The sequence below is a fragment of the Gossypium raimondii genome, chromosome 13 (genome assembly GCF_025698545.1).
Source record: "Gossypium raimondii isolate GPD5lz chromosome 13, ASM2569854v1, whole genome shotgun sequence".
Lineage (NCBI taxonomy): Eukaryota > Viridiplantae > Streptophyta > Magnoliopsida > Malvales > Malvaceae > Gossypium > Gossypium raimondii.
Window position 1 is genome coordinate 14731444 of NC_068577.1, and position 12697 is coordinate 14744140.

Consider the following 12697-nt stretch of genomic DNA (forward strand, 5'->3'; position numbering starts at 1 on the left):
AAAAATATTCAACACTCACTTTCTAAATTTTTAAAAGATAACTAGCATACTAAAATAATAAATTTAAATATTTTAAACAATATGATTTTAAAATTTAAAAATAACATAATATTTTTAAATATAAATGGACTAAATTGAAAATTTGATAAACTTTTAGAGACCAATTATGATATTATTACATGTTTTTTATATGAGTATATGGACAAATGTGGCACGCAATTAGAATCTTCCTCATCCTTTATTCAAAGCCCATACTTTTCTCTCTTTCCCCAAAAAAGGCCCATACTTGTTTCTTTCTCTTTTATTGCAATCCTCAACTTGATTAACTTCCGTTACCCGCCATGAATTTGATCTTGCTCTTCTTCTTCCTTTCTTTAATCTCTCAAGTCCCATCCGAACCCATCCTCACCGTCAACCCCAAAACTCTTTCTAAATCAGGTGATTCGGTTCACATCCAATGGTCCGGCATCGAGTCACCGTCCAAGCTCGACTGGCTCGGCCTCTACTCGCCCCCCGACTCACCCCATCACAACTTCATCGGTTACAAGTTCCTTTCATCTTCTTCCTCAACTTGGGAATCTGGAGCGGGCTCCATTTCTCTCCCCCTCACCTTCCTCCGCTCTAACTACACCTTCCGGATCTTCCGCTGGACCGAATCCGAGGTCAACCCGGAAATCCACGACCAGGATCATAATCCCCTCCCGGGCACGAAGCACTTGTTGGCGGAATCCGAGACGGTGGGTTTCGAATTGGGTCGTGGGCCGGAGCAGATCCACTTGGCGTTGACCGGTCGGGAAGGGGAGATGCGGGTGATGTTCGTTGCGGAGGACCCAGAGGAGAGGCAGGTGAGGTACGGAGAGAAGGAAGGAGAGTGGGAAGGTGACGTGGCGGTGGCACGTGTGGGGAGGTACGAGAGGGAAGACATGTGTCACGCGCCGGCCAATGAGAGCGTTGGTTGGAGAGATCCTGGTTGGATATTTGACGCTGTCATGTCGGGTTTAAGGGGTGGGGTGAAATACTATTATCAGGTAATTAAATGCTAAATTTGGAGATGTTTTGAACTACATTTTGTTCCAACTAAAAAACGCCTTCCTCATTCAAATGGTTGTGCTAAAATGCTGAGCTCCTTGTCTTGAATTACAATTTCCTTTTTATCATGTTACATCTATAACCATAATAATATTTGAAGTAGATATGCATTATGCTTATTGTTGTCATAGATGAAGAGTAAAATAAAACATAAAAAATTAGTTTTATGACAAGCATGACATTTATAATAAGTGTTGTTATAGAAAGAGCTTAGTCATGATGAAGGAGAGGGTGGGCCTAGGTTTGAAGTTTGAATCTTTGATCTAGTGCTATGGTCATGGGACCATTGGCCTGCAGCATATTGTGTATCTGCTCAAAGTTTTCTTTTTGTCGATAAGCTGTGTAGTGCACACACTTATGCATTTAAAGATTTTCTTTTCCTTTTCAATGTGGACTCGGGTAGTTATGAGTGGCACTAATACCTCTTGTCATGGAGCTATTGCTTTCTTCCCAAACATGTTTGATAGGATAGGATGTGTAGCATATCTGCTTTTATATATATATATATCCAAAAAGACCTTTCCTTCCTTTCTGAGGTGGAATTAGTATCCTTTGCCTACTTAGTGACACTATCAGTAGGTGGCTAGTTACCAATTCAAGTTAATTCATATGATATGTTGAGTCTGATTCATCTATTTTTTATCATGTTAACTTCAAGTACACGTTGTTTCCTTGTTACATGGCAGGACTAAGGAAAGGTATTGAAGCATTTTTTTCGCTCAAGACATTGTTGTACTTTCGATTAAACTTTCATGGTTAATTTAGCTCTGGTTTGCACATTCTAACAGGTTGGAAGTGAGTCTAAAGGTTGGAGCACGACACGTAGCTTTGTGTCATGGGACAAAAGTTCAAACGAAACAATAGCCTTCCTATTTGGAGACATGGGGACTGCTACACCCTACTTAACCTTTAGTCGCACACAAGATGAAAGCATATCAACCATTAAGTGGATCCTGCGTGACCTTGAAGCTCTTGGAGATAAGCCTACTTTCATTTCCCATATCGGGGATATCAGCTATGCAAGAGGCTATTCATGGTTGTGGGATGAATTTTTCAACTTAATTGAGCCTGTTGCCTCCAAGGTACCGTATCATGTGTGCATTGGCAATCATGAATATGATTGGCCTTCACAGCCTTGGAAACCTGACTGGGCCAATTCAATTTATGGAACTGACGGAGGTGGTGAATGTGGGGTTCCCTACAGCCTTAGATTCAATATGCCTGGCAACTCTTCAGAACCAACAGGAACCCATGCTCCAGCTACCCGAAACCTTTACTACTCATTTGATATGGGGCCAGTTCATTTTGTGTACATGTCAACCGAAACCAATTTCCTTCAGGGAAGCAGTCAATATGACTTTCTGAAGCATGATCTAGAGTCGGTTGATCGGATGAAGACCCCTTTTGTTGTAGTTCAAGGGCATAGACCTATGTACACTACAAGTTTCGAAAGTAGGGACGCCCCATTGAGAGAGAAAATGCTTGAGCATTTGGAACCTTTATTTGTGAAAACCAATGTGAACCTTGCATTATGGGGCCATGTTCATCGGTACGAGAGGTTTTGTCCATTGAAGAATTTCACATGTGGAAGCATGGGGCAGAAGGGGAAGGATTGGGAGGCATTACCAGTTCATGTTGTGATTGGGATGGCAGGACAAGACTGGCAACCAACATGGGAACCTCGACCAGACCATCCACACGATCCCGTCTACCCACAACCCAAGAGGTCTTTGTACCGCACAGGCGAGTTTGGGTACACTAGATTAATTGCTACAAAAGAGAAACTTACACTATCGTTTGTAGGAAACCATGACGGGGAGGTGCATGACATGGTTGAGATTTTGGCATCTGGGCAAGTTCTCAATGGTGGTGATGATAACAATGGTAAAGTCGGAGCAGTCCATAAGGTTGATGATGTGACACGGTACTCATTTTCACACTATGTCTGGGGTGGTAGTGTCTTGGTGCTTGGTGGTTTTGTTGGCTATGTTCTGGGTTTCGTTTCACATGCTAGGAGACAAATTGCAACAGAAAGGGGCTGGACTTCCTTGAAAACCGAGGAGCGATGAACAGCTACTGTGTGCTGCAAATTATCAAAACCTATTTGCAGTGACATAATGGTGCTTTCATGCTATTTGCAGGGTATGGTGCCTTAATGTTTCTCCAAATTTGTATCTCCTGTACATCTTCCTTGGAATATTTGTATCAACGTATTCACATAAAAAAATTAGGGTTCCAGTTTGTGTTTTTATTTTCATCCGTACTTCTGTACATATTTCTTGAACTATTTGTATCAATGTTTTCGCATAATATTTTGAACGAAAGTTTTATATTTTATTTCCTTATCATCTCATTGGGAAATTCTTTTATATGCTATTTCATTTTTCACATAGGATATTGTTTTACATGTGGTTGCATGTTAATTTTAAAAATACTGTACAATTACGTAAATTTCTAACTTTAGACTTCTTCCGTCTTTAGAGCCATTAAATCTTTTTCTTTTTCTTTTTCTTTTTTTCTAAGAAAAAATAGATTACAGTAAACTAAACTGAGCCAAAAGCATTACTATCTATGTCGTAGTCCAATAAATGTAAGAGATATTTGGGAACTCTTCGATTTCTTCGAGTCAACTTGAATAAGAAATTTTAGATTTCGAGTCCGAGTCGAGTTGAATTTTTACAATTCGAATAACTCGAATAATTCGAATAATATATTAGTATAAATACCCTTTTGATCCCTATCAATTTTGAAAATGGACAAATTGGTCTCTCTCTTAACAAAATTACAAAACAATCAAAATAATTTTCAAAAATAAAAATAATTTTTAAAATTCAAAATATTTATAAAAATTCTAAAATTTGTATTTTTAAAAAATTATATATATATTTTAAAAATCTAAAAATATATAAAAAAGTTAAATTTTAAATTTTAAAAATATTATAAAATAATAATTTTGGAATCTAAATAAGTGATTAATGATTCAAGTTTATCATACTAAAATATATTATTATTATTATTATTATTATTATTATTATTATTATTATTATGCTTTCAAAAGTTTTCAAATACATATGGTTTCAATTTTATATGCTCTAACATGGAAATAGTTATATTGTAACAAGATTTTAATTTGACATTATTAATTTTTCTAATTTAACTCGAACAATTTCACTCGATTCAGCCGAATGCTCACACTTAATTCGAGTTATTCGAAAATCCAAATAAAAAAAGGTAAAACTACGTCGTTTTGATAAATGTTTACTTTATCTAAAGTTAAAAATCAAAACTATCAAGTTAAAAGGCAAAACTACGTTGTTTTTATAAATGTTTACCCAGTAGTCTTACTTTCCTTCCCGAATTGCTCCACTTTCCCTTTTTCCTTTACTCAAAATTATTCTAAAAGCTTGTATTTTATCTACTAGTTAAATAATCGGTCCATGTAAATGCAACATTAAGTATAAATAATAAGATTCGTTAACTCGACTCAACTAGACTTGAAATTTTTTGACTCAATTCGACTATATTAAAAAAAAATCAAATTGAGTTCGATTGCTAAAATAGGATTCGTCAATTATAGTTAGCTACTAAAACTAACTTAACCGACCAAATCGAGCCTATTCAAGCAAATGGGTTGGTAAATTCGGTTATAATTTTGGACCAATTAATAGTTTTAAGATATATTATTATCTTATGTAATACTATGTAACATACTATAATACTAATAGATAATATATTAATTATTATATATTATTGTTCATTATTATATTGGTTTGTACTCTTCGACATTTGAAAGTCAACTCTTCTACTATATTATATAATGCAATATCATATTATATACCATATTAATAGTTATATGTATGCATTAATAGTTATTTATATTTTTATATTAGATGAAGAAGAAGATCGATCATTGGAATTGGAAAGAAATGTTGAGATATTGAATTTAAATCGATCAAGTTATGAAGGAGAAATATGTTAATATTCCACTTTTAAAATAGTTCATTTTTTATGATTTTTTTAAAAATATTTACAAAATTTATAATAATTTATAGGTCCAAATTTTGGATGTTGGTCATGCTTGGAACTTGGGAGTTGGACCTACTATAATTTGGTTTTATGTAATTGTATTAAGAATTGAATTTATATATTTGTATGAATTTATGAATTTCATAATATTTTTTATTAATATATTCTATTTTGATATTGTTATGAAATAAATAATAAAGAGAGTAGAAGAACAAGAAATTAGGGGTGAGCATTCGATCGAATCGAAAATTTTCGAGTTAATCGAGTTTTCGAATCTCATTTTATCATTCTAATTACCTTATTTGAAGTTTTCTCGAATCGAGTCGAGTGAGATGAAATTCGAATCGAATCGAATCGAATATATTTGTTCGAGTTAAATTTTAAAAAATAATTTTGGGTCCTTGCAACCATTGTCACCCATCGTAATAAAATTTGTCCACCTTAATCAAATTTTTTATTAACTTTCATCACCTCATAATTTATTTATTAATTTTTTATATCTTGGTTAGCTTATTTGTTTGCTTAGTTGTTTCAATTATCTTGATTCTTGTCACTATGTATTTTGGAATTAAAAATATATTAAATATATAAAATATGATTTTTAATAAAAGTTATTTTAAAAATAAAATGTGAAATTGATACCAATATAAAATTTTAACACGAATATTTTATGGCATAATTAAGAATTCAATTTAATATAAATATTCAATATGACTAAACAATTCAATAATATAAATAATATAAAATGTGAAATTTAATTTAATAATATAAATAGTAGATATAAATAAAATTATTACTATTTATGTTTAGTGGTTTTTTGGATAATTTTGATTTTTATTTGAGAGTAAAGGGTGAGAAGTAAAAGTTTAGGGGAAAATAAAAAGTTTTGGGGAATAAAAGTTTGAGGGAAAGTAAATAGGGGGAGTAAAATTTTGGAGGGAAAATATTAAAAAAATTGGAGGGGGGAGGGTTTGGGGTAGATGGGAGGTGGGATGGGAAGAGAATAAAATTTTAGGGAAAAGTGGGAGGAGTAAAATTTGGGGAAAATAAAAGGTTTTGAGGGTTTTTGGGAGTAAAATTTTGAGAAAAAGTAAATGGAAGAGTAAAACTTTGGTGGGAAATAGATTTTGGGTAGATTGGGGGTTGGGAGGGGAGTGGAGTAAAAGTTTTGGGGGGAAAGTGGGAATGAGTAAAAGTTTTGAGGGAAAAGTAAAAAAGTTTGGGGGTTTAGGGTAAAAATGTAAAATATTATAATTTGATATTCGAATTATTTGAATTATTCGAGTTATTCGAATTCGAAAACTCAACTCGATTCGAACTCGAAATTCGAAAAAAAAATTCGAGTTGATTCGATTATTTATTAGGGATAGGATATTTTTGGTGCTTTCAACGACCGCATCAGAAGGAACAAATTTCAGTATCCCAAGCACTGTCTAGTTGGATTAGCCTTTGCACCGACGGGGCGGCTCAAATTGCCTCTAAAAATGCTACAACTTGGGGAGTTGTAAGGAATGACAATGGAGAGTAGATTATAGGGTACAACAAAAACTTGGGCAAGTATTTAATTTTTTATGCTGAATTATGGGGTATACTTGATGGTTTGACCCTCATCCAAAACATGAGCTACGATGGTGTGAGAATTCAATCTGATAGTATAGAGGTGGTCAAAGCCATTTAGGATTCTTCTTAGACAAGTTCGAACTCTGCCCTCCTTAGACGTATTCAACACATGTTGGTGAACGTAAGATCTTAGGTCATTTAGTATATTCATAGAGAATGCAACAAAATTGCTGACTGCTTGGCCAAAATGGCTTTGAGAACAAACCAAGGATTGAATGCATTTGAGGAGATTCCAAGGGAGGTATTAGCACTTTTTCCTACTGCCCATTTGAGTGACAGTCTTACATAGAGGAACATTATGTAGTTAGTTTTATTTGTTTATTTTACCTACCACGAAAAAAAAAAAAAACTCCCAAAGGGAGTTGTCCAAATAAAAGTCTACCACTTCTTCCGCGGGAGTTCGAACCTAGGCAAGTTGTAAGATGAACAACCCTTGACTACCAAGCCAATCACAGGAGTTCATTAATTATATATATTTATTAGGGTAAACTACCTAGTTGGTAACCCAACTTTTAAAGCGTTTTTATTTTGGTCACCCATAATGAAACCCTTGCAATTTTGTCACTCAACTTTTAGGTCGCTTACATTTTAGTCCTCCAATTGTTAAATCTCTAACGATAGTTAACTTGTACAAACCTCACAATGTTCACACTTTCATTTTGGCCATCTATCCTCTAGGTTGTTTTTATTTTGGTCACCCAAAAAATATCATTCTTTGTAATATTCATTGGGGTAAAAAAAAATTAAGGATTGAAGTGAAAAAATGGTAGAAACTAAAATAATGCTTTAAAAATTGTCAAAATGTACTTGTTTACCCCCTTGCCAAAAGTTCTAAATTTTTTTTCAATGTTGAAATTTTAAATTTTAAAACATCAAAATCAATTAAATAAGTTATTGAATTTACGATTTGTTACTATAATATTGAAATTAACTAAATTAATTAATTTAGTTTCTTTTAAATCTTAAAATTTTATTTTAGGTTTCAAATTAAAATAAACTTAAATAAATAATTTTAATAATTTTGCATGAAACCCAAATTTTTTAATTATATGATCTTGAGTCTTTCATACTAAACTAAAAGCAAATAAAATCCTTACAATTAAATAAAATTAATTAATGTTATATTTCATGTCAAACAAAACCCGAATTTTTCATAACTTCTTTACCCGTAATTTAATTAATTTCAATGATTTTTCTTTACTTTTAGTTTATTATGGAAGATTCAAGATTATTTAATCAAAAGCACTTTAAGTTTCACAAACAGTATTAAATATGAGTTATTGAGTTGATTTTATTAAGAACAATATAAAACATAAAATAAAATATTAAAATTTAGAAAGAGTTTAATTTAATTAATTTCAATATTACAGTAACAAATCAATTAACATTATTAGATAAAAAAATTCAACAATTTATTTAATTGATTTTTATGTTTTGAAATTTAAAATTTCAATATTATTTTTTTAGAATTTTCGCAATGTGATAAATAAGTACAATTTGATAATTTTTTGATACATTATTTTAATTTCTACCATTTTTCACTTTATAATTGAACATAAAATTTATTATTAATTACTTTTTTTCTATCAATAAAATTTAATATGAATATGTAATGCTTATGAATAAATTTTCATAAAATAAATAATTATCATTTATTGATCTTTGATTTTTATCCCAAGTAATATCATATAATTATATTAATTATTAAGATTTGATGTGACTGTTCAGTTATGAATTTGGGCTTTTTTGGGCTTTCGATCGGATTTATCTTGGGTTCGGTCAGATCGGTCTTGGACTTAAATTCTTACAAACTCAAGCTTTCTCGGGCATGTGTTTTGTGGGGCTTGAATTTTCTCGAGCTTTAATCTATTATATGCTCGAACTTTCTCAGATTCGTTTGGATCAATATGGATGAACTTTCCGATTCTAACCTGTTTTGCCGACTCTAAATAGCTTGTGAATTAACAAAGCAGTCTCTTTGACACATTTATTTCATGTGAACATATATGAATTTTCCGTCCCGTATGAATTAAGATGCAAATTGTATGCATATTGTAATGAGGCACAAATTTTACAAAAAATAAATAAATAAATAAATTATGTATACCTCACCGTGGACCAACCATGCCATTTTAATGTAGTTTCATTGTTACTGCAAGTCCATGTCTGAGAAATCAGCCAACCTTGTTACTTTCAAAATGTTAATCGACTCGGGTGAAAACTGGATATAGGAATATGGGTTTGATACGTGTATTCCATATATTTAGAGAATCATCTTTTAATGTATGTCTTAAGAAATGAAGAGCATGAGTAAACATAGATGTCTTAGAGTCAAGGGTAAGTGAGTTCAATTAGAATTACAAGTTATGCATTCATGTCTTGTAGTGAAATGCAACCGAACCAATGATAAAGATTATAGGCAAAAACTGTTATATTCCACGTAAAACGAGTATATCAGTAATGACAAATGTTGGGTAGGATAGAAAACCAAATATAAAGAACAAAAAAAATTGTTAAAACTTGTTAAAATACAGGTATGTGAAAGTAAATTTGGTAAGTTCTGCAACTTTTTTTACTTAAGCAAATGACGTGCACGTTGATTGGCACCTTTCACTCGAGAATTCAGTTCATCAATATCTTCACCCAGATGATCAAGAGCTTTGTTTTGTCTGCAACCACCAAATCATGGAAAAATAATATAAGACAAGGCATGCATGTAAACAATACTAAAGAACCACAAGCATGAAACCAACACTGATTCAATGGCAAAAGACTTTTGTTGATTTGAAATTCCTCAAAAGAAAACTTAAAAAGAGACTAAGAGGTAATCCCATCAAGAAAAGGGTCAAAAGGAATGCAGATTTTCAAGTAGTGTAAAGCAGATAATGATAAGAGCAAAATAACAGACCTATCAAGTTCACTTCCCATATCAAGAGCCATGCCCTTTAGATCACCCAAGATATCACTTAAATCTGAAAGTCCATCATCTTGCTTTTGCTTCTCAAGCTGGAGTTAGACAACCAATTAATCTTAGCACAATCGTCAAATTTTACTAAAATTTGTATGCCAATCATGATACTAACCTCAACTTTCTGAATGGCGTCGGTTGGCTCCGGAGTAGGTGTCTTACTTCCAGCCTTAGACTTAGGTACAGGAGCCACACCCAACTTCTCTCTCTGCTCCTTTGTGGCGGCTTTGCCTTTCTTGTTATCATCTGCCAAACCAATGCAATGAACAAGCCTTAATCCATATTTCAGTTAAAACTTGGATACCGAATGCACTGAGAGAGGAGGCAAGAAATTGTATCGGAAGAAAACCTGAAGTGATCACAGGCCCGGTAATTTCTTTGGTTTTCTTCGGTTTCCAGGGCATAGAAAACATGCCCCCTAGATTATTTAAAAGCTTCTCACCCTGATATTAGCAAAACAAAATCCAGTTTAAAGGAATTTATCATACAAAAATAATAAGAAAAAAGTTTTCTAGTAGTGGGTTGCCTTTCAATAAAAGAAAACCAAATAACATTATATGATCCAAAAGACCAGAAACATGGAAATATGTCTAAATGATCCACCTGTAACAAACATGTTTACCTAAAGCCAACCTTGTAGATAGCTTATAAGCATCAAAATTTTACACTTTCCTTGTAAGGACAAGCTTTAAGCCATAGCAATTCTACTTGTGAGTCTCAAATAATCTCATTAACTTAAAAAACCCCTATAATGAACAGATGATACACAGTTCCTTCATCATGTCAAATACACAAATTACCAAGCAAAAGACAGGGTAAACAGAAGAGTTACCTTATTCAAATCCTTGTCAATATTAACAGCCATTTGGTGGGTCCTTTCAATTTGCTCTCCTTGTGCATGCAAAGTATCAAGAGTCTTTGTAGCATCCGATCTGATGTTCTCAGCAATCTTCAAGCAGTTGTTGACAGTACTTGTTGTCTCCTCGGCCTTGTAGACAGCATACCCCTCAAGGTCTTCCATGGTCTGGTTTTCTAGTCCGCCGGAGTCACGGAAATCGTCCTTGTATTTGTCTCTATTGTTTCTTGCTGGTGATGCCCTAGTGGATGCTGAGCTTTGCTTTTTTCTTCCCACATTGTCATCTTCGATTGACTCTGGGACCAACATTGCCGGCTCAGAAGTAGTCCTTCGAGCAGGTGTCATTGTGTCAGACTCAGCTGGTGAGTCCCCTTTCTGCTTTGGTTTCATAAACCCAAACATTTTGTCAAGTGTAAACTTGTCTTTTCAAGGACCTATAAGCTGTTGATTCTTCAACAAATGGTATCTGAAAAAACACGCAATTGTTCGATTAATATGAACAAACAAACATGTTTATAGAAGAAAACTGGGATAAGTAAATTAACTACAACGATTAAAGAAATGAAAGTTAACTAATTGGAAATGTCACCCAGTTCAGATTATATGGCATAAAAAAAGACCCAGAGATCAACTAAAAATTATATCACATTCAAATTAATACACACACACACAAAAAAAAAAAAAACCCAAGTAGAAGCAAATTGAACTAAAGGGTACCTGAGAAAAACTTCGAATTGAACGAAAATGGAGAGTAACAAAATTTACACACAAACCCAAGAAATAGAACAAACAAACAAATAAAGGTTTGTGTGTAAGGCAGGAATGTTTGGAAATGGAGAAAATTGAACGAGTGAGAGTTCCATTTTTTTGAACTTTGGTCGCCATTTATTTGTTGTCGTCTCGATCTTTGATCAAACAGATGGTAGGCACCCCGAAAAAACAGAGCAATTCCTCCACTTTGCAATTAACTTCCAAAACTGAAGGAAATCTCTTGTTTCAAAACCGTTGGAGTTTGAAGTTTTGTTGTATTTTCCCATTTTAAGGGATTGTCTAGGATTGGGTTTTGAGTTGGGCCAATACGATTCAACACATACTTTAACTCATTGATTTGTATAGGTATTTTCTAGCTCAATGAAATCTACTTATTATTGGGCAATTTACCATTAAAAGCCTAATTTTTTTTAAATTTATCGAAATAGGCCCGATATTTTATTATTTACCGAAATGAGCTCTTTTCCCTAAACGCGGCCCACGTCGGTAGCGGTTTCTTGATGTGGCAAAAAAGCTACGACGTGGATGCGATTTGTCGACGTAGTAGCGCTCCTGGGATGCGATTTGCCCGTAGCGTGAACGAGGTAACGGTCATTTTTTTGACCGTTGCCCCCCCAATGGTCCAAAAAAAACTATAAATACCCCCACCCTTTTTTTTTTCCACAAACTAATCCTCTCTCAAATTTGCTCTCAATTTCCTCTAAATTTCCTCTCAATTTGCTCTCAAATTCCTTCCAAATTTCTCTCAAATCCATATTTAATCTCAATTTACTCTCAAGTTCCTCTTAAATTTCTATTAAATCCCTATTTTTAAATAATTTTAAAAAATTTATTTTTTAAAATTTTTTTTAAACCGTAAAAATTTGTACGATTTCAGCAATGGCCGGAGAATTGACTCGTCTTGATAAGCAGCACATATCGGTGGAACAAATGAAAATGGTAAGCGTTAAATTTAATTTTTAAATATTATTTAAGAATTTTTATTTATGCTTTTTTAGATAATTATTAATTTATTATTTGTTATAAAAGTCTGTAGATCGGATATTGAAAGGCAATATCCGGAATATGCATGCTCCTCCATCACCGTTGGTAGAGAACTACCTGTGGGAAGTGGGTTTTTGGCATGTGGCGACGGTAGGCCGGGGATGCAAGGTGGACCCGAAACTAATTAGTACATTGATCGAGAGGTGGAGACCCGAGACGCACACATTCCATCTTCCATGTGGAGAGTGTACTATCACTTTGGAAGATGTCAGTTTGCAATTGGGATTGCCGGTGGACGGGTACCCAGTCACCGGGTCTGCCCAATCTAGCGATTGGGGAGCGGTGTGCTACGAGCTTTTGGGCGCTATTCCGGAGAAAATGGA

The 12697-nt window shown here is 33.6% G+C and overlaps 2 protein-coding genes across 2 annotated transcripts; one reads left to right on the forward strand and one right to left on the reverse strand.

Annotated features, from left to right (window-relative positions):
• The first annotated feature begins 247 nt into the window (after nucleotides 1–247).
• On the forward strand, nucleotides 248–3426 carry LOC105782978 (probable inactive purple acid phosphatase 2). The gene is made up of 2 exons (XM_012608117.2): nucleotides 248–1028; nucleotides 1878–3426. Exons 1-2 carry the CDS (start codon nucleotides 342–344, stop codon nucleotides 3156–3158), a joined length of 1968 nt encoding a protein of 655 aa, XP_012463571.1. The 5' UTR covers nucleotides 248–341; the 3' UTR covers nucleotides 3159–3426.
• A 5692-nt stretch (nucleotides 3427–9118) lies between these two features.
• Nucleotides 9119–11653, reverse strand: LOC105784595 (putative SNAP25 homologous protein SNAP30). Its single transcript, XM_012610496.2, has 6 exons — nucleotides 11277–11653; nucleotides 10536–11025; nucleotides 10053–10146; nucleotides 9819–9949; nucleotides 9644–9741; nucleotides 9119–9404 (listed from the first exon to the last, which is right to left on the reverse strand). The coding sequence occupies exons 2-6, from the start codon at nucleotides 10959–10961 to the stop codon at nucleotides 9308–9310; spliced, it is 846 nt and encodes a 281-aa protein (XP_012465950.1). The 5' UTR covers nucleotides 10962–11025; nucleotides 11277–11653; the 3' UTR covers nucleotides 9119–9307.
• Nucleotides 11654–12697: the final 1044 nt, after the last annotated feature.